General features: G+C 28.6%; 1 protein-coding gene across 1 annotated transcript in view; it reads right to left on the bottom strand.

The window, feature by feature from the left end:
- LOC136083862 (TNF receptor-associated factor 3-like) overlaps window positions 1–16,565 on the bottom strand; it is a 139,533-nt gene that overhangs the window by 106,875 nt on the left and 16,093 nt on the right. The window contains exon 4 of the mRNA XM_065803771.1: window positions 2,614–2,778. Coding sequence (XP_065659843.1) covers window positions 2,614–2,778 — 165 coding nt within the window. The remainder of the gene's footprint in view (window positions 1–2,613; window positions 2,779–16,565) is intronic.

The following is a 16,565-nucleotide window of genomic DNA, read 5'->3' as shown; positions in this document are numbered from 1 at the left end:
TGAGCATAAGTGTATATCTAAATGTCGCGTAGCTTATGATTTTATAATAAAATACTATAGTGTTAGTAGGATTTTATATATTTTATATATATCCATTTTAGCCTAATATTATTTTACATGTATATCCATTTTACCCCATTTTGGATTTTTGTTTATTTATCAATATGGGTTAGAGAACTTATAAATTAAATTTTACATATTGTTGCATCATGGTCCAACTAATAAATATACATCATTAAACTTCCATAAGTAATATTACTGAAGTCTGCAGACAAAAATTTTACAACATAACGTTTTTTATATTTTTTTCAAAATAATGTGTTTTACATATTAACTCTTCATGTAAATCAAATATAAACAATGTTAACGCAAAAAAAAGAAGCCAATTATGCGTAGAAACTGTTGGTAATTTTTAAGTTTTAGAATTATGTATAGATAACTTACTCCTTGGATACTTATTGAATATATCCATATTACCCCAACAATCCATATTACCTTACCTTACCCTATATTTTTCAACAAAAGCGCACTTGCCTCTCTTTCAATCAGAATCAGGTTGCTCATACTTCTCCCTTTTCTGAGCCTGTATAGGGTTTCAAAATATGCCAACCGGAATCAAACATTATAATGCATTAATCTACAAATTTTGAACGAGAGAAAATTTATATAGGGAAGATATTACATCACAGAGTTATTCAATTTTAGGCATTTTTATGGCAGTTTTCCGCCATTATGGGTGTGAATAAAATTTTGGAAAAAACTTTATTTCAGATATTTTAAAAAATATGAATCTCACCAGATAAATATTAGTGTTTGGCTTTATTCCAATTTTAAATTAAAAATTGCTTTTTTGTAGTGTGCCACCTTAACAATTTTAAAAGACTGTTAATTAAATTTAATAAAATAAATTTACATATAATAATAAATTAATTTAAGTTTAATAAAATGAATAAAAAAATATATTTTTTTAAAAACGAAAAATAGAATAAGTTACTTTTATTTGTTTTTTTTTTATATAAAAAAAAAATTAAAAAAAAAATTTCCGCAAATGATTTTTACAACAATTAATTACAGCTTAATGTTTTCCACACCAACTTTCCTAAAAGATTGTTAAAGAAATAAGTAATCCGATTGCAAAAAGTTTTAGTTTAACATAGATTTGAAAACGTACGAAAAATTTACAATTCTCTAAGCGTTAACTGGAGGGGGTAACAACTCCAATCCTCCTGGAGATAACTTGAGGGGGCCAAAAAAATTACAAAAGCTTGGCTTTGAAAATATTAAAAGGTTTTAAAACCCCTCTAGATGTATCCTTAAAGTTTTTATAATACATCAATTCAATTTAGATTCAATTATATATATTGTGAAACAATAATTTAAAAATTTTCAATGACATTTACAAATAGTACTAGTCCTAATTTAAAGTAAATACTTTACAATAACTTAACAATAAAAATGACAATAATAGTAGTACTAAGAATATAAACAATTAACAATAAATAGTGTAAATAATAATAAAAAGGTGATAATTTTTATTATAACATTAATAAATACGAAAATAGGTATAATAAGAGAGTGGTAACAATAACAATAAATTACAAGTTTTATATTTGAGGTTTTTAGAAATATCTTTCTAAAAAATTGCGAAAAAAAAACTCTTTCAAATTAGTAATTAACTCAATTAATTTTATTCGAAAAGGAAGACTGTTTCAAGTTTTTAAGCTTTGCTATTTTATAGATTTTAGACCATATTTTATAGGAGAATGGTTTGGTGCATAAAAATTATTGCTAATAGAAGATTAAGTTGAAAGCGACAGCGTTCTCATATTAAAAAAAATTGTAAATGTACTGGAATTGGTACTTTCGTTTATGATGAAAGACAAATCGACATTTAATAGCTGAAAATGATTATTGATGTTGAGCATTTTAGAGAGAAAGTAAAGTTGATCAGAATTAAAATAATAGTGATTACAATAATTTATTTTTAAAGCCTTATTTTGTTAGTTGGATAATCTTAAAAATTCTTGTGAGCCGATATTTACCAAAACCTGAAATATATATTTTAAATGTAATTCAAAAATGGCATGCTATATATTGATAAGAGTTTCAAGATTAACATAGTGACAGGTTTCAGCTAGCATCTGTTTAATCTACGTTTTATTGTCAAATCTTTATGGTGATGTAAAAACGATAATCATTAAAGGATATTTTCTGTTCATTCAGATAAGGTGGGTAGTGAATTTCAAAAGACGTAAATATATCATTTTTTCTTAATTGCTTTTTTTAATAAAAAGTAACTAAGAAAGAATGATATTTACGTCTTCGATGTCAAAAGATGTTAGCAAAAAGAATGATTCTGCCTTATTGAATTTATAGAAAAATATTAAAATACTGTTATCACAAACACACACATTTTTTCCTAGCTGACACAGAACGTCCACAGGACGTCTTAAGGGCGTCTTACGGACTTGTGACACCCATAAGACTTGGTATAGAGGTCAAAGAGACGTCTATACCCGCTCGTTTAATTTAAATAAGTAAAGGTAAATTCTACTCTATAAAAAAAAAAAAAAAAACAGAATAAAAAATAAATAAAATAAGGAATGGTTTTACTTGATTGTCACAAAAAATAATCTTTTGTTTGCAATATCGACAGGTAACCAAACGATAAATGCAATGCTTTTCCATGTGGTCACTTAGTTCTTTGCGCAAAAGTGTAGTAGAGCATTGTTCATTGAGGCATTTTACCTCTTGATATTCACAAGAGGTTAGATGGTTCTTAAACAGAAAAGTATATTTAAATTATTTTCAAATATATTAGAATAACGTAAACTGACAAAGATTTTTTTTTTATTGCTTCTAACTTTTTGCTAATGCTACTTTTTTTAAAAGCGTTTTCTTCCAAATATATTTGGTAATTTTTTTTCTTTATCTTTTTGAAAATATCTAGGAGAAATTGCTCTGTAACTCTGTGGAACAAAACTTTTTTAAAAGAGTAATAAAATCTGATTTGAGATTTGTAAGGAGGAATGCAAGAAGCGAACCATAATATTTAATCTTACTTAAAATCTAAAACTATACTTGAGCTTATGCAAAGAGCAAACTTAAACTCAAGCCATACCGTAACTTTGGGTAACTTTGCGCAAAAATTTGAAATTTTTTGCTTTGTGTTTCTAAAAACTGGCTTCAAACTTCTCCACTATTTATAAAAACTGCCAAAATTTTTCTCTAGTCTAACAAAAAACTTCTATTATTAGAACTTTTTTTTAACCATTTAAGAAGTATTTTTTATGGGTGTCTTAATTATGTCCTAAGTAAACCGGGGTTTTGGCTAACTTTGCGCAGCCTTATAAAATTTGAAAAAAAACGTTTAAATGAATTTTGCTATTTAAACTCTTTTTATCATACTGTTTCATAAGAAAATCTAACGAGAGCTTGAAGACGAATAAAAGTAAACAAAAAAAAAATAATAATTATATCATATTTACTATTATTTTGGTTTATAAAGAATTTAACATGATAAAATAAACACAGCCGTATTTAAAACTAAAAAACACAAGTTTCTTTTCATGTAGGCAATTATATATATTTTAAATAAAAGTTAAAAGCTAACTAAACAAAGTTCAAGAGGCCAAATAAAAGTCTAATAGAGTTACTTTGTAAAGTTCTCTAGTTTAGGCAAATTTCTTGAGGCTTCTTGATGTAAAGCAAATATTGTTCCTTTCAACAAATCTTCTTGTGTGTCAGACAAGCATTCTTTAACCATTGGCTTCACATAAACACTGTTTACCTTGACATTTGTAATTTGTCTAGAAAAAAGTTATCAAATTTTTTGAGCTTGATTTCTCATTTTTATTCTTTTTGTTGAAAAGTTTATTTTCAATGCTTTTCAATGATTTTGAGCTAGAACTGTGATTATGGCACTCTTTCAGATTTTCTTCCGATTGAACCTTTGGCTTTATGCTCTCCATGTTTTTGTTCTGTTTTTTTTTCTTTGAGCCAATATCAAAACTCTTAACAAATTTTTTTAAATCTTCTGTGCAAACACATTTTCCTGCAGGAACAGAAAACTTTTTTTTTAGTTTTTTAGTTTCTGCAGACTGTAAGAGTTTTTTTTTTTTGTAAAAATATCTTGAAGCTGTTTTCTAAAAATTCTTTATCGTACAATTCTCTCTATCTAAATTGTGTGAGTATTTGATTGACAATTCTCTCTATCTAAACTGTGTTAGTATTTGATTGACAATTCTCTTTCTCTAAATTGTGTGAGTATTGGATTGACATTTCTCTCTTTCAAAATTGTGTGAGTAATGGATTGACATGCATTCATACTGAATGAATATCACACAATCTAAAACCTGATTTGTATATGTATGTATATGTGCATAGTTATTGTGGTTGTGCAAAGTTACCCAAAGTGAAATATATATATATATATATATATATAAATATATATATATATATATATATTTGTATATATATATATATATATATATATATATAAATATATATAAATATATATGTATGTATATATATATATATATATATATATATATATATATATATATATATATGTATATATATATATATATTTCACTTTGGGTAACTTTGCACAACCACAATAACTATACACAAATGTATGCATATATATATATATACATACATATATATTTATATATATTTATATATATATATATATATACAAATATATATATATATATATATATATATATATATATATATATATATATATATATATATATATATATATATATATATATATATGTATAAATATATATATATTTTTTTTGTAAATTTTTTCAATTTTTTATTAGATTCCACGTATGTGAACACAGGAAAAGAAATGTTTTCGCAAAGCAGGAGTTTTGATAATGTCCTTTGAGGATATAATTAAATGTTTCTAATAGGGAATGCTGGATCGGTATGGGTTAATGGATACTCACTTTCTGTTAAACATGGTGACCCAAATATATCCCCTCACTAACACGCACACACATTTACACTGTTCTTTCAACTATACAGTATACAAAAAGCCTGGCAAAATATTACAAAAACTTATGAAGATTTCATTTTTTTTTAAATAACTTTCGCAATTATAGTTATTTTTTGTTTTATCTGCTTAGCAGCTGTAGCAAATGCTTAGGTATAAAAACCTTTTTTTATTTTTTGATTTCAAATATAGTATATATAAAAATATATATTTTTACTTTTTTCTGAAGAATGGGAACAATAAAGAAATAGCTGATGGTAAACAGTAAGATTTCGAATCAAAATTTCAAAAAACACTAGTGCAGACATTATCTTTATGTGTTAAAATGTCCACTGAGTCATCTTCTTCCATATGTTGACTTTACAGTTCTATTAATTTATTATTAGTATGAACAACAACAAATAAAATACTTTTTTTGACAAGTTTTACCCAGTTCTTGTTTTGCTTAAAATAAGGACTTGGTTCAAAGTTTTAATTATCCAGATATTCAATTAAATAAAATGTTTTAAAAGTTCACATCAATATAAATACATTATAAAGATATTATACAAAAACAGGGCCGACGACACTGGTAGAGCTATGGGGCGCCTTTTTTTTGTAAAGGACCCCATCCACCTACCCCTCCCCTCCCCATAAAAATGACTTTTAGGAACTGAGAAAACTGTCTTGAGAAACTGACAAAAAAATTTGAAGATAAATCCCACAAGCTCTTTTATTTTTCAACCAAATTTTTTAAAAAGTTGTTATTCCTTAAAATGAGTAACAGTGCTGATAAATATAAAATTATTACATTTTATAATGATAAAAAATTTTAATGAATTAGCTTCTTTGCTTTGGTGTAATATGGGCATTATATCAGTAGAGGTCAGGAAAGAGGAACTTAAAGAAGCCTAAAAAGCAGAGGTACCCTAGTCGCAAGCAATACTGGCGCTACATTGCTCCGATATAGTTTAGATGGGCAAATATTGCCCAAGATTCGCATTTATATTGTGCCAATATTGTGAATATATTAATTACATTGGCCAACATATTCAAAATTGGCTTGTTGTTAAAAAAAACAATATTACTATAATAACTTCTAAACTGCGCAGTTTAGATTTAACCTTAGGCGTGGTTGAAACACTCATTTCATTACTCACAATACATCACAATAATTTAACATAACTTAAGGTATGTTGCACATTTTTCTTAGTTAGATATATTTTAAGGATGTTTCAAATTTAATCTTTTAATTTAATGTTTTAGTTTTGTCAATGGCAAGGGATTATTAGTTACAAGTATAAATAAACCCATAATACTGTGACAATGTCATGGGTTTATTTATACTTGTAGCTAATAAAACCTTTTTAATTTTAAAATGATTGTAAAATTAAAAACGTTTCTGCTAAAGTTTGCAACAAGGGCTTGTCGCTAATATATCTTTTTCAATGACAATGAATATTTTCAATATCATTGACGATGACAATGAGTATGTTTTTTACTAATGACAATGTCATTAGAAAAAAAAAAGTTATGTAGTCTTTTTATTTGACTCCAAGTCGCACTAGTTGGTGGTTCTTTAGGAAGTCTGTCATCCTTTCATCAGGTATCTGAAGTTTTTAAGTCATTAAGTGCGAAGCTAATATTTTAAGAGAAAAGCAAAATAGGTGTTTTTAACTAATATATATAATTAATTAAAATGTATAATAACATTTTTTATTACAAATATATTATATAAATATAAATAAAGTAAATTTATGAATTCCTGATATGATCATCAAAAAATCTTCTGATGATTCTATCGAATCAAAAACAGCCTGTAAAAGAAAGATAAATTTTTTTTCTAATTTATTACTGCTCTGTTCTTTATGAACGTTTGGACTCTATTTGTAGAATACACTAACATAATATATGTATTTATAAATATGTATATATATATATATATATATATATATATATATATATATATATATATATATATATATATATATATATATATATATATATATATATATATATATATATATGTATATGTATATATATACAAGTATATATGTTTTCATTGTTCCTGTTATTAGTTTAGTTTTTGTTTTTTCCGGTTTGTAACTAGCTATGAAATGAAGTATTTCAATTTGCTGGTCAAAATATAAATCTGTTACAAGAGCTGTTAAACAATATTTTCAGGATATTGATACCATGCTATTGATGCTATAAACCTGGAAAACGTTGTAACACAGATTAATGTTACAAATAACACCAGAACCAATGTGTCAAGTTTAAAAACAAATAAGGTGATAGATGGCACTTTTAATATGATTAATAAGGAGAAATATAATACATGCGATATTAAATATGATAAGTATAGTGTAAATGACATTACTAATAAAGGATTCGATTATTTTTCATCATATTCTGATGATAAGGTACACCGCAATACAAATATAACACACTTTACATCAGAAACTAGTGATGAAAAGGAAAATGAGGAAATTAAAAGAACACCGTGCATTAAAGAATCATTTGTTGAATGGAAATTGAAGCACAATATTTGTCAAAATAGCTTGACCGATTTATTCGGAATTTTATCTCCATATCATTCTTTACCTTAAAATGTTAGAACATTATTACAAACAAAACCATGTGCTGACATTGGATAAATGAGCGATAGTTTTGGTAACAAAGGCTATTACTTTTATATAAGTATTGAAAACCAGCTTGCAGCATTATTGGTAAGTTGCACTCCAGCATCTTATACTTCTACAAAAGTTGAAGTGCTAATAAATATTGAAGGGTTACCTTGGATTATTCTCTCTAAATTAAGTTGTTCTTTTCTTCAAAACGTTCAAAGATTTTACAGCACCAGCTCCTCCATAGCTCCAGATGACTTAATATAATTAATATTGCATACATTTTTTACCTCCCATCTTTCATAACCTGGTGACCCTTTTTGTTTCTCCCACATAAGGCAACCCTTACAATGTTTGGAAAAAGCTTGTACATCTACGACTTTATCTTCAACGATAACAGTAACAAATCCATTAAGAGTTGAGTGGCCTCTTTTCTGCCACGCTCCGTCTATTTTTATGCGTTGTTGTGTTGGACCATCTGAAGAATCTTGAAGATCGTCTGCAGCTTTTTTCATGCTTTTTAAGGCAGCCTCATTATATGCATTATATATCTCATTTGAATTTAGGTTATCAAAAGCATTTTTGGCTAAACCATACATGTTCATGCATTGAGTAAATGTGTTTAAACTTGAATGACCTCGACCAATCTCTCAAAAAGCAATCACCGCTCTTGCATTTTCAAATATATTTCTTCTAGTGGTATTACTTCTATTCTTTACAAATTCTTTAGATGAGTAAAATGTCAGACTCCATTGGTCACAAGATCTACATTTGAACTCGAGATGAAAATCCCTTTTTTTTTTGTGTATTATGAAATAGCTCAATGGTTAGCATATGATATTTTGGACAAGCTATTTCCAAAAAAATATTTTTGAGAACAGAAAAGTTAAAAAGATATTATAGTCATACATATCACGACACTCGAAATGATTCTGAATACCCATATTTAATTTTTTCGCACTAGAAAACATGCTTATTGTATTTAAACTGTGTTTATTGGCAGAAAGATCAATTTTTTCCTGTTTCCTAAACCAATTGGGAGGAGCTTTTCTTTTAACTTTTCTGGCATTAGTTTGCAAATTTCCATTGGCCATTGTTATATATTTTTGTCTAAAAGAGTTTGAAGTAATAAAAAAATACAAATAAGTCATTACACCTCATATACATTCATAAAAATCTAATAAATAATATATTTTATGTTGCATCACGTTGCTTTAAACGTAAGATATTCATTCAATCAATGACTTTTAGTTTATCAAAAACCATAAAACCTATCATAAACCACAAGACATTACGTTTGATACGGAGTTGAGGATTATCTGAGGAGATAATCCCAAGATATTTGACATTTCAATTGAAATTACAAATGAAGAAAAACGTGAAAAACAACAATGCGAAAAAAAAACCTTATATACCACTATATAAAAATGAGAAAAAAACTTTATGTAAATTGAACATATATGATTTATATACCATTTTAAAGAGGATAAAAAACTGGTTATGAAAAAGTTTTTTTTTTTTTTTTTGTGTGTGGAAAAAATCAAGATTTATTTCTTGGGCAACCACCTTAAATATGGACAAGCTTAATAAAACTGTTCTAGATACACTAACAGAGAGTAAGTTCAATATTTTAATTTCATAATAATTGCATTAATAACTATTTTCAAATCCAAAAACTAATGATTAATGTAAAACCTTCATTGTTTTTTATGTAGCATATAAAAAAAAGATTAATGTTTCAAATTAAAACTGTTGGTATTTAAAGCAACAGTTTTATTATTTTAAAACTCTATTATTTAATAGTTTTAAAACATTATGTAATATACTTATTTATATGTGGTTTATAATAGCCTATTAAACTATTGAGTCGATTGTTAACAGTTAGTATCAGTTGAAAATTATATTAAGACATCACAAATAAATAAGTATATTAGTATATTTATATATTAATGAAGTATTACATACTTCATTAGTTTAATCTTAACAAAAAACTTTTTAGTGTTTTTAAAATTTAACAAAAGATATTATTGTCTTGTATCATATTTGGATTATATACTTCTTTATCTGTAGATTAGTGTTTAAATCATTATACAAGCATGTCTAATATATATTTCTTGTTTAGATCCTACACAGCTTTTTGTAGATTTTTCGAAATTTCGTATGTATAAATCACATAAATTTGGGTTTATTCATTAAAAAAACATTGACATAATCACAAAAAGAAAATAGTATACAATAAGTAAATGTTAATAAACATTTATAATAACTTCCTATATATAGAAACACTTAAAAAACTTAAGTTAATGTTTTTTACTTATTGTATACTATTTTAATCTGTTTTTATTGTTTACATAAGTTTATAACTATCCCTAACGTTAGCTTGTTGCCTATAAATATATTATGTTTATATTTTAGTAGTTTAATTTTTAAATTGAAATTTTTAAGGTTTATATAGTTTAGTCCATTTTTTTACATTATTTATAATGCTATTAATCTTTAAAAAGTTATTATATATTATTTGTTTGTTTAGGCAAATTGAATTAAAAATATAATATATTAATTCTTTATATATACTTTATAGAGGCATTTTAGGGTAGATACTCCAGCTTGCATCTTGAAATGTGGTAATAATTGTAAAGTTATTTCTCTCTCTTTAAATAAACACAATTTAAACACGTTTTAAAAATTTTTATTGACATTTTTTTCAAGTTTGAATAAAATGGGAGAGAAGGAGGGAAGGAGGGTTGTTGGGCGTGGCACATGCCCCTTTCCTAACTAGTATAGTAAAAACAAATTTTAAATACTTATTTCTCTTTTTCAATAAACTAAATTTAAAACCTTTTTTTCAAATATCTTTTAAAATTTATTTTTTAGGTTGAACAAGACTGGACGGGAAGGGGCATTGGCGTTGGGTGTTGGACATGTCCCGCCTCAAATATCAATTTATACACCACTTGTATATGCTGTAAAGTAAGAATATATAATTTAAACCTTTTAAAACAAAATATCATCAGTTTTATTTAGATTAAAATATTTATAAGAATGTAACATTTCACTACGACGGTGTTTAACGTAACAAAGACATCCACCCTTTAATCTAAAATAGATTAATATTATTTTGAAATGGAATGGAAGCAAATAAGAACAGGTTTTTGTGTATAAAGATCACATATTTTATCAGAAAAAAACTCTTTCGTGTACTTTTTTAAGGTCACGATGGTGTTAAGGTACCCACTCTAACCCACTAGACACCTTTGTTATAACCATGAGCGAGACTAGGTTTTTTCAAACCGAGACGAGACCGAGACGAGAAGTTAGTACTTCTCGTGAGACCGAGACAAGAAATTTAACAATTTTTGAAAACAAATTTATTAAAATCCAAGTAAAAAAAAAAAATGTAAACATGGTTTTGACAAATAGACTCAAATGACATTTGTCAAATGTAAACAACTTTTTCAAATATTAATTCAGAATTTTTTTGCCAAACTTTTTCAACAAGACAATGTTTTCTCTGATTGAGAAGATTTGTTCTACTTTTTCTGGGTGTAAGTTGTGTCTGGATGATCGGACGACATTTCCACCTGAGCTAAAAACTCTCTCTGATTTAGTTGAACTTGCTGGAATAGCTAAAATTTGTCTAGCTAATGAAGAGAGTTCTGGCAATGTATTTGAATGCAATTTCCACCAATGAAGAATCGGAAAGTCTTTTTTGGCATCAGGGAGATATTCATACGGACACATTTTGCTAAAAATAGGATTCAGTTCAGATGTTGGCTCTTGTGTTTCAAGTCTGACGTTTAACTTGCGCTTCAGTTTTGAATTAGGGGACAAATCTGCTGAAAGGACTCTGGCAACAGGTTGGCACTCAACATTATCCTTAACCTGTGAGGCTAAACATTCTTTTGTTGTTTGAAATTTTTTGAAGAGCTTTAAGTGAAGTCCCTTTAAAGCAGGATTTAAGTAGTTTACTGCAGCACTCAATAAGTTTCCAGTGTGACAAAGAGGAAATCTTTTCTCAATGCAGCTTTTCAAGTTTTTTGCATACAAGACACCGTAGCCATTTTTTCCATCAGTCTCAATAAATTGATCAATTTTGTCATGGATTAAATAAAGAGAATCGGCGACGGTGTTAATTGTTGGAATAGACTCAGCCGATCACGTTTCTGTAGCTTCTTTAAGTGGTGCCAAAATTTCTACTGCTCCCTCGATTAATTTCCACTATGATGCACTGATGGTCTTTGAAGAAAAAATATCTTCATTTGCACGTAAGCTGATAATTGCACTCTTTAGATGTAGGACAGACGCCATGCAATCCAGTTCACTATTCCATCTTGTGTCAACAGATTGGCGTAACTGTCTTAAATTGATTTGTTGAACTCAGCTGCAACTGTTGACTGGTAAGTTAAAGAAGCCAAATCTTTGCATGTTTGCAACGAATCATCCATTCCAGCAGTCATTCCAAATGAGTCTCGAACTGCACATTGCAAAATATGATTGTTGCACAAGTATTGGTCAAAGCGCTTTGACAATTTGACTGCAAGTTTCATGTTTCTTGCCTGGTCGTTCACGCAGTACAATAGCAAATCAGCAGGCAAATTTAGTTCTTCTTAGAAAGAATCCAGCTTTCCTTCAACTAAGATATCTGTGTGTCTGCCTGGGAACTGTTGGACATGGGGTGTCCAGTGTCCGATTTTCGTCAATAGCATGAAAAGTCCAAGAGATGTAGCTGTCCTGAGCTCTAGGTCCAAAGGTCAGAAGTAAATGCAGCACTTTTTAGATTTAGCGTAATCTCCGTTATTATGCTCTTCATTCCAGCTTGAACTTCTCTTGACCGAATTGAAAGCTTTCTTGAATATGTTGTTCTGTGATGAAGGCTCTGTTTAGGGTTTGTAATGTCAAACAATTTCTTAAAACCTCTTCCTTCGACTCCTGAAAAGGATACCAGATCAGTGCAAAAGTAATCCAGCATTGCAGAGTCAAACTGTTTTTGAATTGAATTGTCTTAGTCATATCTGGACTTTAATTCAAGCATTTCGACCATGGTTCGTTGTTTCTTCTAAGGAGGAGGAAGAAGAGAGTTATCAGTTTTTTCAGAATACTTAACGTAATCTTTAAAAAAAAAAAAAATGGAAACGTAGTCCGTTTGTGTTTCCATCTTTTGTTTTCAAAGACTTTTTACACGTCTTGCATTCAGCACCGTCACTTGTTTTTTGAAAATATCTCCAGATTTTGTTTTTTCTTGGTGACATTTTTGATCGTTGAAATTAGGCAAGAGTATTTGGATAAGATTTGACAAAGTTAAAAAAACCTCAGTAAAAAACAAATAAATTTTGGAAACAATTTCTTTAATAAATCCATATATCGAGAATTTGCAACTAAAAATAGCATAACTTTTTTTAAACTGTTCGTTTTTAATAACTTTTCATTTTTAAAATACTGTATGGAAGGGCTTTCTAATGATATGTAACATTCTAGTATATACTCAATTTAAAAAAATCAGTCCATGTGCCTACTTTTAATGGGGTATTATTTCATATATTTTCTTGAATTATACTTATATATATATATATATATATATATATATATATATATATATATATATATACATATATATAAATATATATATATATATATATATATATATATATATATATATATATATATATATATATATATATATATATATATATATGTATATGTATTTATATACACACACATATATATTAAATATATATATATATATATATATATATATATATATATATATATTTATATATATATAAATATATATATATATATATATATGTATATGTATTTATATACACACACATATATATTAAATATATATATATAATATATATATATATATATATATATTTATATATATATAAATATATATATATATATGTATATATATATACATATATATATATACATATATATATATATATATATATGTATGTATATATATATATATATATATATCTATATATATATATAGATATACGGAATATATTTATATATAGATAGACGGAATATATATAGATAGACGGAAACAAACACATAAACTTTTAGTGCAATACTGTGTTTACAAGTGTAATAAGTTCTCGACCACGAGGTAATCCACTGTTATTCAGAGTGGTAGCCCTCTTACCAAATATAAAATATCAGATTGAGCAATTTGTAAATCATTGATGATAATGACTACACCATATTCAACTGACCAACTTGCAGCTCTAGCAGCCAACTGGCCAGGCCTTGGTCAAGGTAACCATTCAGCTGCTTCTCAAAAGCTTGATGCTACGATATCAAAACTAATAGCCACAGTCAGCATGCTTCTCACCCGCGTATCTGTTCTTGAAACTGAAAATATTACTCTAAAAGCAAATCTTTTTCAACAGCCAAAGTCAGCATCTCCGAGCTTGACCACAACTCTTAACTGGGCAAGCGCAGTCAAGCACGGTTCAGAAGCCAATAAAGCAATTATCACAGCAGTCAACGAAAATGCTAAAATTGTAGAAACAAAATCAAAAAGAGCTATAGTTATCGGTCTTCCAAAATCCTTTGACAATAATCAGAGGCTAATTTCAGTTCAAAGTATGCTTAAAAAACTTAACTATAATGTTGCTTTTAAAGTTGTTGGGCATTTCACAAAAAGGATCAACAGCACCACCAGTTTAACTACAATAGCACCTGAACCAAATGAATTGATCATCATTGAATTTGACTCGAATGAGCACCGCAATGATCTCTTATCTAATGCAAAGCGACTTGCCTCAATAGATGAATTAAAATCTGTCTACATTCGCCCAGACCGTACACCTCTCGAACAAGAAACATTCAACAACTTGAACAAAAAGCGTGCTACAGAAAATGCAGAACTATTGGCAAAAGATTTACTTGACAAACCCTTTCGATTTGTTATCCGCAGCGAAAAAATCAAATGCATTGACACATCCAAAACAGTCAACATCAATGGAAGAGAGAAGAATCCATTCCTCAAATGGAAATCAGCTGCTGAAGCCATTCAGTCGCTCTCAACATCTCACTAGTTCAACATTCTTTAACAAGGCCAGCTCTTCCATCAAATTATCTCATCTTTCGTGCTTCTACACCAATGCAACCTCCCTCAATCCAATAAAACTCATCGAACTGTCCTTACTTGCAGAAAACAATTCTTTTGACATTATTTTTATCACCGAGACATGGTTCAATGACCAATCAACTCCCTCTCTTCAGAACTACAACCTCTATCGTTCAGACCGTCGCAACCAAATCGGAGGAGGTGTAGCTATATACATAAATAGTAAAATCATCTCAAACAAAATAGAGGAATCCCTACTACACAAAGATTTTATTCCCTACTATTCAGAACAGTTATGGGTTGAACTAAAGCTTTTGAATGAAACTCTGCTCCTAGGCTGCATTTATAGACCTCCATCCTCCGGTATCGAAGCCTTCTCAGAGATTTCAAGTGCTATTTTCCATGCCAAAACTTTAATATCGACTAAAAAATACAACGGTATCATCATTGCTGGTGACTTCAATTTCCCAGAGATTACTTGGACTTCCAACTCAGTCTTTTCCTCTAGTAAAATTGGTCTCAGTTCTTCATTTGTCTCTCTTTTTCAAGATTGTCATCTTCACCAAATCGTCACTGTCCCTACTTTCAAACCTGCTAATTGCCCTATGACAAAGACTCTTGATCTCATCATATGTGACTCTTCATATCGTGCTAGCGAAATCAAAATCGGTCCTCCTCTCGGTTTGTCTGATCAATATCATTGCACTATCAACTGGCATTACAAACTGGCTTCCAGCATAAAATTATCACGTTTCAACAGCTCTAAATTTATATACAAGCATGGTAACTACGAAAAAATCAACAAAGAATTCAATAATGTTGACTGGTCATCTATTTTTAAAGACTTAAATGTAGAACAATGTTACCAACTTTGGCTCAACAAATACAATGAATGTTGTCTTCAATTTATCCCTCGTATGCCAAACAAACCATCCCCCAAAAAACAACCATGGATGACAAAAGAACTATTATCTCTTATTCGTCTTAAAAAATCGCTATGGGCTCGTAACGTCAGTTCAAAATGGAAAATCACATCACTGGTTGGGGAATATAGGGAAACTAGAAAGTTTGTTAAAAAATTAAGTCATTCTTCTCTGAAATCTTTCGAAATTGCCCTTGCCAATGATAAGCGTAATCCTAAAAGACTGTTTTCATACATAAATAGTAAACGCTCTGTAATAAATCAGATCTCATCTATGCGAGTCACCAGTTCCAGTGAGATCATTAGCTCTGACAAAATTACAATAGCCAACTCACTTAACAATCAATTTCAATCAGTTTTCAGCAAAGAGCCATCCAATGACAATCTTCCCCGTTTTGATCGTAGAACTAACACAATCCTCAATAGCATATCTTTTGATACTCTGGCCACTCTAATGGAACTCTCAGCACTAGATATATCTAAATCACTTGGTGTAGATAATGTCAGTCCTCACGTTTTACGCTTTTGTTCTACCTCAATGTCTTCTCCACTTACTCTCATCTTTCAAAAGTCATTTGACAATGGTGAAATTCCAAGCTCATGGTCCAAAGCAAATGTAACACCTTTATTTAAGAAGGGCTCCAGAATCGACCCATCAAACTATAGACCAATATCCCTCACCTCGATTCCGTGTAAAATAATGGAGAAATTAGTTAAGAAGGCAATCATGCAGCATTTAAAATCAAACAATCTTTTATCAGATAGTCAACACGGATTTTTAGAGAAAAAAGCATGCATTACAAATCTCCTTGAAACAATGGACTTCTTGACTGGAAATATAGCAAGAAAGCTACCAGTTGACGTCGTATTTCTGGATTTTGCTAAAGCTTTTGACAAAGTCCCACATCAACGAATGCTTTACAAATTAAAAATGTACGGAATCGA

Source organism: Hydra vulgaris, chromosome 08 (assembly GCF_038396675.1).
Source record: "Hydra vulgaris chromosome 08, alternate assembly HydraT2T_AEP".
NCBI lineage: Eukaryota > Metazoa > Cnidaria > Hydrozoa > Anthoathecata > Hydridae > Hydra > Hydra vulgaris.
This window is presented reverse-complemented; position numbering and strand designations above follow the sequence as displayed.